The 13,538-nt window shown below is 37.5% G+C and overlaps 1 protein-coding gene across 1 annotated transcript in view; it reads left to right on the forward strand.

Annotated features, from left to right (window-relative positions):
- Positions 1–13,538, forward strand: part of LanB2 (laminin subunit gamma-1) — a 403,913-nt gene that overhangs the window by 188,910 nt on the left and 201,465 nt on the right. Inside the window, exon 15 of the mRNA XM_090405827.1 lies at positions 2,238–2,546. Within this exon, the coding sequence (XP_090261953.1) occupies positions 2,238–2,546 (309 nt within the window). The remainder of the gene's footprint in view (positions 1–2,237; positions 2,547–13,538) is intronic.

Genomic DNA, 13,538 nt, shown 5'->3' on the forward strand with positions numbered 1-13,538 from the left:
GTTTTCCTCTACTTTTGTACATCCTGGAGATTACTTTGTAGGCTGGTGGTGGAAGATTCACTATCTGTTGCATCACAAACACCTTCAATAAAAGATTTCTTAACACCAAAATTAAACAAAGTCCTTTGTCTCTTATTCATATTAAAATTTAAATTTGTAGGCCTGTTACTTTTAAAAAATCACGGCACTACAGTTTCGAAACAAGCACTTTCACCCTAAAATACGAACTTGCGAAGAAAGTATTCAGTATTATTAGATTTGAAAACCGGATACAGACTACCTTGATCTTCAATTTTAGTGGAAAAATTTTCTTTATACTTCCTTGCTGATTGGTCACTAACATTTGCAACACAGATGTTATTTCTTTCAGTTTTGAGAACAGAAGATATGCTGCCCATTGTTGTAATCGACTTGCAGGCAATTTTTGTGATCGGTCATAAACAGCGGTATTCTCTTTCCCGATTATTGAAAGATTTTGATATGTGAAAATTAATGATAATTCATGAATATTTCCATGTTTAAAATATGTCGCTTGGACACTGACGTTTGCTACACAGGTGGCATTTCCTTCAGTTTTGAGAACAGAGGATATGCCGCCCATTGTTATAATCCACTTGCAGTCAGTTTGGTTGATAGGAGAAAAAGAGGGGATATGATAGAAACATTTAAGTTGCTTAAAGGATTTTATAGGATAGATGCAGGGGAAATGTTTCAGCACTTGGCTAGAGGGACCAGAACAACGGGTCATCCCTGGAAGTTGAATAAAGGTGTGGTCAGTAGGGGTGTAAAGACTAGATTTTTTACTTGGAGAGTGGTGAATGAGTGGAATGGGTTGTTTGAGTAAATTGTGAGTGCTTTTTCTGTTAATGGGTTCAAGGAAAGGTATGATAGATTCGGACTCCATGGAGGTGCCCATATAATAATAATAATAATAATCGACCTGGTGTTACTGGACAACAGTGTAATGAATGCTTGCCTTATTTTTTTTTATTTCTGAAATATTTACACAATTACAATAATCATCTTTAGTGACATTCCAACTGTAATTTTTACAAAATTCAGCACTAAGTGCTGCATATGTGATTCATTTTCTACATTGCATTTCAATTAAAATTTTGATAATACTTTTTTGGCATCAATATTTACAACACATTCTAATATTAATAATGAAGATTGCATGAAATTTTTGAATAATGGATAATAATAATAATATGATAATGTCTCAGATAAATTACATACATATGATTATTAGATATTTTTTTTGCTTGTTTACACTGTATAAAATAATTTATATTTTCATCATACAGAGTATTTACATATTTACAATTAATGCATATTACACTTGATGCTCTGTACATTAATACTGTACACAGTTTAAGGCACATTATTTCTTTTCAATATTTTTTTTCTTTGGATACAAATTCATATACTTTTTTATATATATATCTGTATTTTCATTATTATTATACACCATAGTGACTGTTTTGTTACATAATTTGCAGTCTTTGATTATGAGGATTAAGTGTGGATGAGTGAGGCGGATTAATGCCACCTACTTCGAAGCTTGAGTTTGCTTTTATGAAGAGAGTGGGATTAGCCTTCACTATTCATGTAGCCGTTACTGTTTATGGATGGGATATAGGCATTGGATGCTGGTGATTTGTAATGTGTATATTAGTGTTAATGGTATATTAACTTTATTGGTATATGTTCCAGAGTTCGTGTTTTAATGTTCTGTAGTTGTCTATGTGTTTTAATTACTTGGTAGGTTGTTGAGTAGTGTGGGTATCTGATGTGATCTCCCCAAAGAACCATATGAGTTGTTGAAGGGTGTAGGGATATAGAGAGTTGTTGTGGGTCGTGTTATATGATATGTGTTTCTGTTGATTCGATAGGTGATGTTGAAGTAATTCCTTAGCAGTATTATGTAGTGTTTCAGATTTTTAATGCTCAGGATTCTGTGTATCGTCATATGCCGGTCAGATATTGGCTGTTGTGTATAAATCACTGTTGACACATATAATAATAATATTTATAATAATAAGTTATAATAATAATAATAATAAATGTACAATAGGTTTGCAACATTTTATAATCTTTGAATGAAAGGAATCACATAAAAATATACTTATATGTTGTACTATATTGAAAGAACATTAGACATATTTATATGTTGCACTAAAATTGTTTCATTGATTGGATTTGTTATGAATGGCGACATTGTTTTTCTCTTACAGCTTGCAACTGTTATCCTGCTGGTACAACACAGCTAGCATCACAAGAAGTACTAGTGTGTGACTCTAGATCTGGTCAGTGTCCATGCAAGGATTATATAACTGGAAAGCAGTGTGACCACTGTGAAGATGGTTTCTGGAATATCCAGTCTGGTACTGGATGTGAATTGTGCAACTGTGATCCAGTTGGCTCTGTCAACCACACATGTAATATAAGAACAGGACAGTGCTTTTGTCGACCTGGTGTTACTGGACAACAGTGTAACGAATGCTTGCCTTACCAATATGGATTTTCTACCGAAGGCTGCAAATGTAAGTTATCTTTATAATTCAATTAAAGAATTAAGTGTATCAGATGTGTAGGAAATTATTCATATTTTCATTAATTTTTTTTTTATAATAGGTAGGATGGAAAAGCACTACATTTACACACTGCAATGATGACCCCCCACCAAAATATTCTTCTTTAGTTTATATTTAAGACAAGAAATTATGGACTTACTTAAAAGGATCACAACAAATTGAATATATTGACTATCTGAAATTTTCAATCATGAATCCTCTTATGATTTCAGAAAATCTGATAATACTCTATTAGATTTTCTGGATTTAATGCAATAATATTAGTTCAGGAAAGCTTCTGAGATTGCCTTATTGCAGTGTTTCTCAAATGGTGTGTTGCGAAATTGTGTTAATTTACCATGACAAAAACAAACAAAAAGTATTTTTATTAACATGGGAAAATAAGAGGAAATATAAAATAGGTATTATATATTTTCAACAATGTTGTTTATTAATACAAGAAGAACAAGTAAATTGTAAGTAATACAAACTGGAATGGTTAAAATTATTGAGTTAATAATTACATCATTTTTATAATTTAATAAGAAATGTGGGCTTGTTTACTTTTGCACAATTGTTTAATAAGGGATCAAATTGCAAACAAACATACTCGTAATTCTTGATCAGGAAAAAGAAGTCTCTATTTTATTATTATTATTCAGGCCTCCATGGAGTCAAAAGACTCATCGCAGGAGGTCCTTCCTAGGAAACACAAGTCTATCTAGACTCATCATGGGAGGTCCCCTCCTAGGAAACACAAAGTCTTTCATACCACTCCTTAAACTCATTGATCATTCTCGCTCTCACCACTCTATCAGACAATGCATTCCACGGTTCAACCGCCCTCTATGCAAAGAAATCACTTCTCACCCTCTTGCTCACAGTTTCCTTTCATAACTTCCAGGGATGGCCCCTTGTCATCACTACTTACCGCTGTTCAACCAAGCGAAAGAATTCCCCACTGTCAACCCTTTACAGGATTGACCACCTCTCAACAATTTACAAGTCTCAGTCATATCACCTCTCTTTCTTTTATTCACCAAACTCTGCAGTCCACATCCCCTCAGCCGATCCTCAAAACCAACTTTGTACAGTCCGGAAAACATCTTTGTTATCTGCCTCTGTACCCCTTCAACAGTTAATTTATTACCTTCAAATCCTGAGGACCAAATCTGAGAACAATAGCCTAGGTGTGGTCTGATCAAGGTCTTATACAATGGAATGATAACTCTTTTATCTCAGCAGGTCAGCATCCTTCTCAGTATTGCAGCAATCCTCTGTGTTACCTTCACCACCTTTACAATATGTTACTTGAATTTCAGGTTTCTATCAATCATCAACCCCAGATCTCTTGTCTCCCCTACTTCCTCCAGTATAACTCCTACAATAGAGTATACACCATCTCATCGATGTGTTCCGAACCTCAAGACCTTACATTTTGCTGCATTAAACCGATCCCCATTCATTTGTCCATGTCTAGCTTATTCAAATCCTCTTGAAGGGCTACCACATCTGCATTATTACTAATAACCCTTCCCAGCTTCATATATCCACAAACAACTGACTATCCCTCTGCAATCCACTTACAATGTCATTGATATAAAGGTTAAACAATATAGGTCCCAGTACTGAGCCCTTTGGGATCCCACTTGTAACCTTCTGCCTCCTTGAAACTGCCCAACCATACACAACCCTCTGACACCTATCGGACAGCCAATCGTGAATCCAGTTGACCAACCAGACATCCAAACACATGTGCTGCAACTTAAATATCAGCTTATCATGTGGCACCCTGTCAAATGCCTTTACTAAATCCAAGAAAATGGCAGTATATGCCATTCCCTCATCTGCTGCTCTTGTAACTTTATTATAAAAGGCTACCATGTTGACTCTCACATATAACATTACCCTCATCTCCCCAATGCTGTATACAGTCCTTCACTAATTTCTCCAAGATCTTAACAACTACTGATGACACATAAACTGGCCTATAATTAGACACTTCCAGTCTGCTACTGCCCATATGCAATGGCACTATCTTACCTTCCTTCCATTCCCTGGGCACCTCTCCCATAGTCAGACTTTCATTGAAATGCCAGGTCAATAGAGCTGTCAGTTCGTTAGCACATTCTCTCAAAAGTCATGGTTAAATACCATCCAGTCCCACAGCTTTACTGACATCCAGATTACTCAGTATTTGGCACACACTCTTCTTCTGCACCTTTAAACCTCGAACCTGCCCTATCCCTCTAATATTAAAATTTACTCCTCCTGGATGAAATACTCCAATACAACGTTCATTGAACAACTCCACTATGTCCTCTGCATCCGATACTCTATTCACATTTTTATCCCACAATCACTTCTCCTCCTACTGGTCACAGCGCTAAAAAAATTCCCTAGGATTTTCTTTGGATCTTAGGGCCAATCTCTTCTCACATTCCAGTTTCAGCTTCCTTACCATACTAGTCACTCTCCTGGCCTGTGTTTTATATTCTTCATGCATCTGCTCTTCACCTGACTAATAACCCTTCCCAGTCCACCACCACACTTTCCCTTCAAATGCAGTTCCTGTTTAATATTGTTCGTCATTCACTTTACACCAAATTGTGTCCTCTTCTTCACTTGTGGAATACAGCTTACTATTGCTGCTAACAAACATTCCTTCACAATTTCCCAAGATATCCTACTAATGACATCCCGTCCTTCCAATTCCTCCCTCCATGAAACTTCCTCAAGATGATATCTAAAACTATTATAATCACCTGCCTTATAATACGTTCCTGTCTCTTTGATACTCCTGCATGCCTATTCATTTTCCATGTCAAAACCACATGGTCCCTATCTCCAACTGGTGGGAAAGACTGGTGGGAAAGATGTCATCTCAGTTATTATCAACTCTTCTGATGCTATGACCAAATCCAAAACTCTTGAACCTCTTGTTCCCTCTTTTACATGTTGCCTCTATTACAATGGAATTCTAGAAATTCCATTCCCTTATTGCTACATGCATCTTCTTCTCCCCAATTTATAATGCTATAGTTAAAATCTCCCATAACAATCATTCTTCTTGCACTTGCCAAGCTCAACTGTCTAAACATCTCCTGGTCCCCACCCTCTGTGTTCTTTGGTTTGTGGCAACACCCCACTAAATATCCTGTCTTGTCCACCTCTACCTCACACCATATGCTTTCAAAATCATTAGTGTCATTGCCTTCCAAAGCCTCCACTCGTATAGGACAGAAGTTGTCACTTATCATAAGCAGTACTCCACCACCACCACGCTTTCCCTTCCTATCCTGCCAAAAAATGCTGTACCTACTGTTATTATATCCTCTTCTGTCAACCACGTATCAGTGATCTCAATAATCTTTGGTCAGGCTGATGCTATCAGTGCCACCAATTCCTCTCCTTTATTCCGGATACTCCAGGCATTAGTATAAAGCATAAAAATGCCACTGTTTCTATAACTAGCATTATCCCTTCTAGACTCCACTGGGTTCAGCATTACCTGATGTTACCCCCTTTCTCCCAAGTACTCATTTCCACAAGAGGACACTCCTGCTATCATCCATCCTGGGTATTCTAGTTTCTCTGCATTGACTCACCGACTCGTTCAGAACAGCAATCTCTCCAGATGGCTACGTGTTTCCTCATTCAAATGCAAGCAGTCTCTCACATACAATTCCTTTCTGTCCTCAAACGCCCTCCAAGCATCCACATATTCCAATCCTCTCTTCTGACATATTCTAGCTATTATGTTATTCAATATTACTGCTCTTCTGCTAAGCTCGTCACTATCCTACCTAGGCAACATGCACCTTATCTTTCCTCTCTGCATTTTCTTTTGTACAACCTCAAGCAAGAATCTCATATCTCTTGCCACCCAATTTACATCGTCTCTCAAGTCATTCGTTCCTACCATCATGATCATTTCATCCACCCTTTCACCCCCTCTTAATTGCCATAGCCACACTTTCTATCGTTCATCGAGGCAAACACTCCTCACGCATCCTATCTTGCACACCATGGATCATTGAGTCCCCACACATTACACCTCTTACCACCCTGTTCCTCGATTGCTCACCTACATCCCTCACTCTCTCTCTCCTCGAACACTTTCTCTCTGTGTTCCCTTACTTAGCTGCCTTCCTGACATCCCTAGGTCCAGTGCTCCCTCTCCTACTGTTTCCATTCTCTCCCCTCCTCTTCTCCCATTCCCATAACTTTCTTCTAATGTTCCTATTTCCTCGTCTTCTATCATTCCCAGAACTCTCTCTCATGCCCTCTCTTCTACTGTTCCTATTCTTTCTTCTTCTATCATTCCCATAACTCTCTCATTCCCTTTCTTTTACAATTCTGTTTTCTCCTCTTCTACCATTCCCATAACTCTCCCTTTCTCTCTCTCTCATTCCCTCTCTTGTACTGTTCCAATTCTCTCCTCTTCTATCATTCCCATAACTCTCTCTCTCTCATTCCCTCTCTTGTACTGTTCCTATTCTCTCCTCTTCTATCATTCCCGTAACTCTCTCTCTCTCATGCCCTCTCTTCTACTGTTCCTATTCTCTCTTCTTCTATCATTCCCATAACTCTCTCATTCCCGCTCTTTTACTGTTTCTGTTTTCTCCTCTTCTACCATTCCCATAACTCTCTCTTTGTCTCATTCCCTCTCTTGTACTGTTCCTATTCTCTCCTCTTCTATCATTCCCATAACTCTCTCTAACTCCTACTCTGATTCTCCTTGCATTCATCTCTTCCATTCTCATCTTTCACACTTCTCATCTCATTCCCTAGACATTCCACCTGCTCTTTCAGCTCGTCTATCTCTCTCTCTCTCTCTCTCTCTCTCTCTGCAAGTCAGCCACTCTTGTTTGCCATTCAACCTCCCAATTGAGACCATCTCTGAAAACTTCTCAATCATTCAACTTTTCCGCACTCCCCACTCTCATTTTTTCATTCATATTTCTCTTGCTATTCTCGCCCTCTCTCATGCCACTCATCTCTATGTGGAGAATCTCCAACCTCTGACTTAACCAGGTCAGTTATAGTCATCTCTAACTCACCAAGTTCCTCCCATTGCCTGCATTTCCATATATACGTATTTCCCCTTCTCTCACCTGTCACATATACAACTGCCGGGACGCATGCATTTCTTACTTTTAATGTTGGCCAATGCAGAATATTCTTGTTCACACAAGTAGGTTTGTCGAAATATGTAGTGGTGTAATAGGGCATCTTCTGATAATACTAAGAATTCTTTTTTTGACAAATTCCAGAACTGAAGTAGTGTTGTTTCCCTAAACTTGAGCTGAAAAGTTTGTTCAGCCTGAAGTTCTGTTAACTCTTCTGCCTCTTTTAATGATAGAAGTTTTGTGTCTACAGTAGTAATGGCAAAGGGATTGCAGACCCAATCATATTCATTCACATTGAGGGAAGGAAAAGTATTGCTGTAGTTTATTCTCCAAAACCGAGAGATATTCTAAAATCAAGCCGGAAGTAATCTCCGGATCAGTATCAGCTGTGAGAGGAGACATTTCAAGGGCATTGTTTTCAACTTTTGCCTTCCATATTTTAATATTTTTAAGAACCCATTCAGCTTGTCACTTGATGTAAAGATGTTTTCTTCCTTCTCCTCTATACTTGCATTAAAGCTGTTTAAATGCAACTTTCAAACACCATTGTCTTGTTTTTATCAGGGTGGCAAACTCTGGTTTCTCTGTAGCAAAAATTTCTAATAACTCATTCCTCAGTTCATAAAATCTGGAGAGTACGTTGCCTTTGAACAACCAGTGAATATCAGTGTGAAGGACCAGCATTTCATGACAAGTTCCTGCACATCACTTTGAGAAGTTTAGTCTTAATTGATTTAGTTTTAGTGTAGTTAACCATGGCAACTACTGAGTCCATTATGCTCCTTAGGGCTTCAGGCTACCAAAGGCTTCTCATCGTAAACAACGAGTGGACCCTACATCTTGCTTTAATCCTGAAATAAAACCTTTAATTCGACCAGTCATTGCTGATGCATCATCAGTGCACACTGAAATACCCTTTCCCTAACATAGCTTATTTTTTCCAATGTAACAGCTAATTCTGTGCATGATAAGAACTGTTCAACAACAGAATCTCAATCTAAAAATCTTGTATAATTCAGTAGTTGGCATTTTTGGCTTATGTCTGTCGACTCACCCAGTTGAAGTGAAAATTTTTTACCATCATATACTTTTTGGCTACTTGTTTCTGGATGTCAGAGGACATGTCTTCTGTGCAGCGAGAGAGTGTCAATAGACAGAGGTACATTTGATATCTCCCTCTTGGCAGCCTCTCCTAACACAGATTTAACCATTTCTTTACAAGCAGGTAAAATCAAAGTTTCTGCAATTATATGTGGCTGCATATTCCTGGCAATTATTTCAGCCACCTTATAACTCACTACTTGAACCTTTTCTGCAATTGTTGCTAATTTTTTCCATCGACTTGACTTGCTTTACCTGAGAAGAGAGCAAACAGCTGAAATAGGCTGTATCTTTATGCATTAAATGATTGTGTTTAGTATTAAAGTGTCTCTTCAGTTTGCTTGGCACCATACTTTCATTGCTCAACTTTTCATCACATACAACACACTCAGGAAGTGGATGATTTTCAGATCCAGTGTATGTAAATCCATAACTTAAATAACAGTTGTGATACTTACACACAGCACCAGACGTTGAATCGGTTTGGGAAGGTCTGAAGGAATCACTAGTTGTATTTTAACAATATGAGCATCTTCTTGGCTGCTTAACCACCTTACCGGCCATTATGGATCAAATATGCATTCTCATACACTTCATATCCATCATATATTTCAATGTAATGTCAATTATATTATAATTTTAATATACACTTCGCATCCATGGTAACCTGGATGTATATATACGTCCTGGCCGGTAGCGTGGTTAACCTTTCACCTTTAACTAAAAACTTCTCCATAATAAACAAAAATATAAATCAGGCCCACAAAATATTGCGACTTAATTAACAACAAATTGAAGAGTCGTAAACACACCACCAATAGTCAATGACTTATTGTTTTGAGTTCAGCATAACTGAATTTGCAATGAGTTTTGACTCACACACACACACACACACACACACACACACACACACATATATATGACTACTACTATTAACTCGGGGTTGGGATATGTTCATTTTTAATATAAACCCGAGAATTATAACAAATTGAGATTTATTTGAAAACGCAACATGTTTCAGCGAGATTGACTTCATCAGGCGTTAAGAACATAGAAAGATATTAAAAGACACTGAAATAAACATTGAGACACTCTAAAGCTATACAATTATAAAGTTATGATATTCGACTGTAAATTACAGTTATTATGAACTTGTGCTATAGTCCGTGTTAAAGTTCTATTGTTGTACACTTGTACGTGTGTGGAACCACGCGATCTCCAGTATCTGATAGTAGAGCTGAAAGAGTCAGGCAAATTATAGCTGAGATTATTGTTCATATGAAAGAGGGTCCAAGGTGATTTCTTTTGACTTCACAATGCGGCGTTCTACCTCGTCATGGCAAATGTGTAGGTTTGAAGTTGTTGTCCAATTTACTTCATGTTGGCGGCTTTCGTTGTTCGTGTTTATTGAAAACAGGACATGGCCTGACGGGGCAGTTGCTCTGGTTCTCTTATAAGCATTGTCTCTCTGGTGCTCCTCATGACGTAGGAGAATAGATTTCTCCGTTTGGCCATAGTAAGGTTTTCCGCACTCACATGTGACTCTGTATACACCTGGAAATTGTAGAAGGTTGTGAGATTGTTTATAGTTGCTGAAACTTGATCTTATTTTTGGAAGAGTCGAGAAGCACATTTGTATGTTGAATTTTTTTAAGATTCTACTCAATTTTTTGGATAGTGTGCTGATGTATGGCAAGGAGATATAACCTTTGGAGTACTTCTGTGTCTCAACATTTCTACGTTGACTGTGGGATAATTGTTTGTTGATACTTTTTAAAGATAGCCTTTGCTTTTAAGAAGAAGAACTAAAAAAAGAACTACAACATCTTAAATGGACCTTTAAAAGCAATGGCTACTCTTTAAAAAGTATCAACAAACAATTATCCCACCGTCAACGTAGAGACACAGAAGGACTCCAAAGGTTATATCTCCTTGCCATACATCAGCACACTATCCAAAAAATTGAGTAGAATCTTAAAGAAATTCAACATACAAACATGCTTCTCAACTCTTCCAAAAATAAGATCAAGTTTCAGCAACTATAAACAATCTCACAACCTTCTACAATTTCCAGGTGTATACAAAGTCACATGTGAGTGCGGAAAACCTTACTATGGCCAAACGGAGAAATCTATTCTCCTACATCTTGAGGAGCACCAGAGAGACATTGCTTATAAGAGAACCAGAGCAACTACCCTGTCAGGCCATGTCCTGTTTTCAATAAACACGAACAACAAAAGCCGCTAACATGAAGTAAATTGGACAACAACTTCAAACCTACACATTTGCCATGACGAGGTAGAACGCCACATTGTAGAGTCAAAAGAAATCACCTTGGACCCTCTTCATGTGAACAATAATCTCAGCTATAATTTGCCTGACTCTTTCAGCTCTACTATCAGATACTGGAGATCACATGGTTCCACACACGCACAAGTGTACAACAATAGAACTTTAACATGGACTATAGCACAAGTTCATAATAACTGTAATTTACAGTCGAATATCATAACTTTATAATTGTATAGCTTTAGAGTGTCTCAATGTTTATTTCAGTATCTTTTAATATCTTTCTATGTTCTTAACGCCTGATGAAGTCAATCTCGACGAAACATGTTGCGTTTTCAAATAAATCTCAATTTGTTATAATTCTCTGGTTTATAGTCAATTTATATTAAAAATGAATATATATATAAGGCATTTCTTGAACTGAGATTTTCCTAATGGACTTTGGTAGTGGTAATGCCTCTGGTGCAGTGCTGCCACCTGCTGTGCAAGTGTGCTATAATATCCCACACAGCGAAGCAATATTCCACACTCCCTTCTTGAGCTTCTTTATATGCTTTTGCCTATTTATATGATTATATTTGTATGAAAACTTTTGCCATCCTAATTGTCAAAATATTGATGTAACATTGCTATATTTTGCTGCAAATGCTGAACTAAAGTGCCACCACTCAACCACCAGCAATACGACAGTGATTACATCATCATGTACCAAGGACTGTGCTGTAGTCAATGTGTAAATTGCAAAATACTATAAACTTGCAGTTAATTACACAAAAGTCCAGCAAAGAATATGGGTGTGCTGCGACAAAAATTTGCATTATCAGGTGTGCTGTAGTCAGAAAAAATTTGAGAAACAACAGTATCCATATTATAAGGCAGTGATTGAGAATCGCTGCCTTATGGTATGGATACTGTTGTTTCCAGTTGAAAGATGCTGCTGGCCTACTAGGCTCAGCGTTTAGTCTCTACTTTCCAATGTACATGCTATGGATTTATGCCATTGTGACATGGCTGTCTTTAGGTGGTAGTTGATTTTCATTGTGTAGTGTGATATCCACTCAGGTAGCCTACATAAATACTTTATATAAAAAGTCTCTCTCTCTCTCGGATCTTCTCATGTCTGAGGACTCGTGACCTTTCTGATGATACTTCGTCATTTCTTTCTCTCTTGTGCCTCTCTTATTGCTTGTTCTAGTTTAAGTTCAGTAATTCTTGATATTTGGTCAGTCCACCTGTTGGGGGGGTTTTCCTCTTTTTCTTTTCCCACATGGTTTACCTTGGATGATTACTTTTTCTAGGTATATGCCTTCCCTTCTACATATGTGTCCAAAATATTGCAGTATTCTCTTTTCGATGATGTTTATCAATCTTGTGTGGATATTCAGTTCTTCTAGAATACTTTTGTTTGTTCTCTTTTCTGTCCAAGACACTCTTAACAATCTTCTCGAGCACCAGATCTCGAATGCCCCAATTCTTCTTCTTCTGTCATCTTTTGTCATAGTCCAAGACTCAGAAGCATAGAGAAAGATTGAAAAAACTAAGGTTTTTACAAGCTTAATTTTTGTCTTTTTGGAGATGTGCCTGTCTTTCCAGATCTTAGTTAAATCAATCATTGCTTTTTAGCCTAGTGCCATTCTTCTTCTTATCTCTTTTTTACATCCATCTTTTTTTGTTATCATCACTCCACGGTAACTAGTTGAAATGGTTGACAATTTCAATTCCTTCTACATCTATCTCTTCTGCGTTGTTTAAAATCATTATTTTCATTTTATCCTGATTTATTCTTAAACCGTGGTTTAGGCTTTCCTATTCTAATTGATTCAGGATGGATTTTAATTCCTGTTCGCTTGTTGCTATTATCACTGTGTCATCTGCATATCGTAGGTTAGTGATTGTTCGGCCACCTAATTTAATGCCTCCATTCCACTTTTCTAGAGATCTTTTCATTATAGTTTCGCTGTAAAGGTTGAATAGTAATGGTGAGAGTATGCATCCTTGTCTTGCCCTTTTTCAAATTGCAAAAACGCAGCTCCCAGGAGATGTAACACAGGTCTGGCAATTTGTTAGTAGGGGTATATGTAAGTTTGGTTCACTTAAACCTTGATATTCCAGGTCTACCTATTCACTGATGAGACCTCAATAAAGGTTGAAACCAGTCTGGGTAGTGACCTCTCCTCATAATGTAAAACAGTAATACATTTCCTAGGAGCTACATTTTACATTATGAGAAAATATTAAGGATAGTGACGGAGCTTGCTTCACCTTTGACACGAGTTGCCATAGTGTTGTACTACCCAAGTGATGACTTATGCTTGGACTCACCGATAGTTCTTCGGCATGAAACTCTTAGATTTCGATGGAGTTCGAGCTCCAAGTTTCGTACCTGGCTGTAAAATAATACGGGATTTAATATTCCCTTAACTTAACCACTCTCTTTCAC

The sequence above is a fragment of the Typopeltis vanoorti genome, chromosome 15, assembly GCF_054136105.1.
Source record: "Typopeltis vanoorti isolate ZY-2024b chromosome 15, IOZ_Tvanoo_1.0, whole genome shotgun sequence".
Classification (NCBI taxonomy): domain Eukaryota; kingdom Metazoa; phylum Arthropoda; class Arachnida; order Uropygi; family Thelyphonidae; genus Typopeltis; species Typopeltis vanoorti.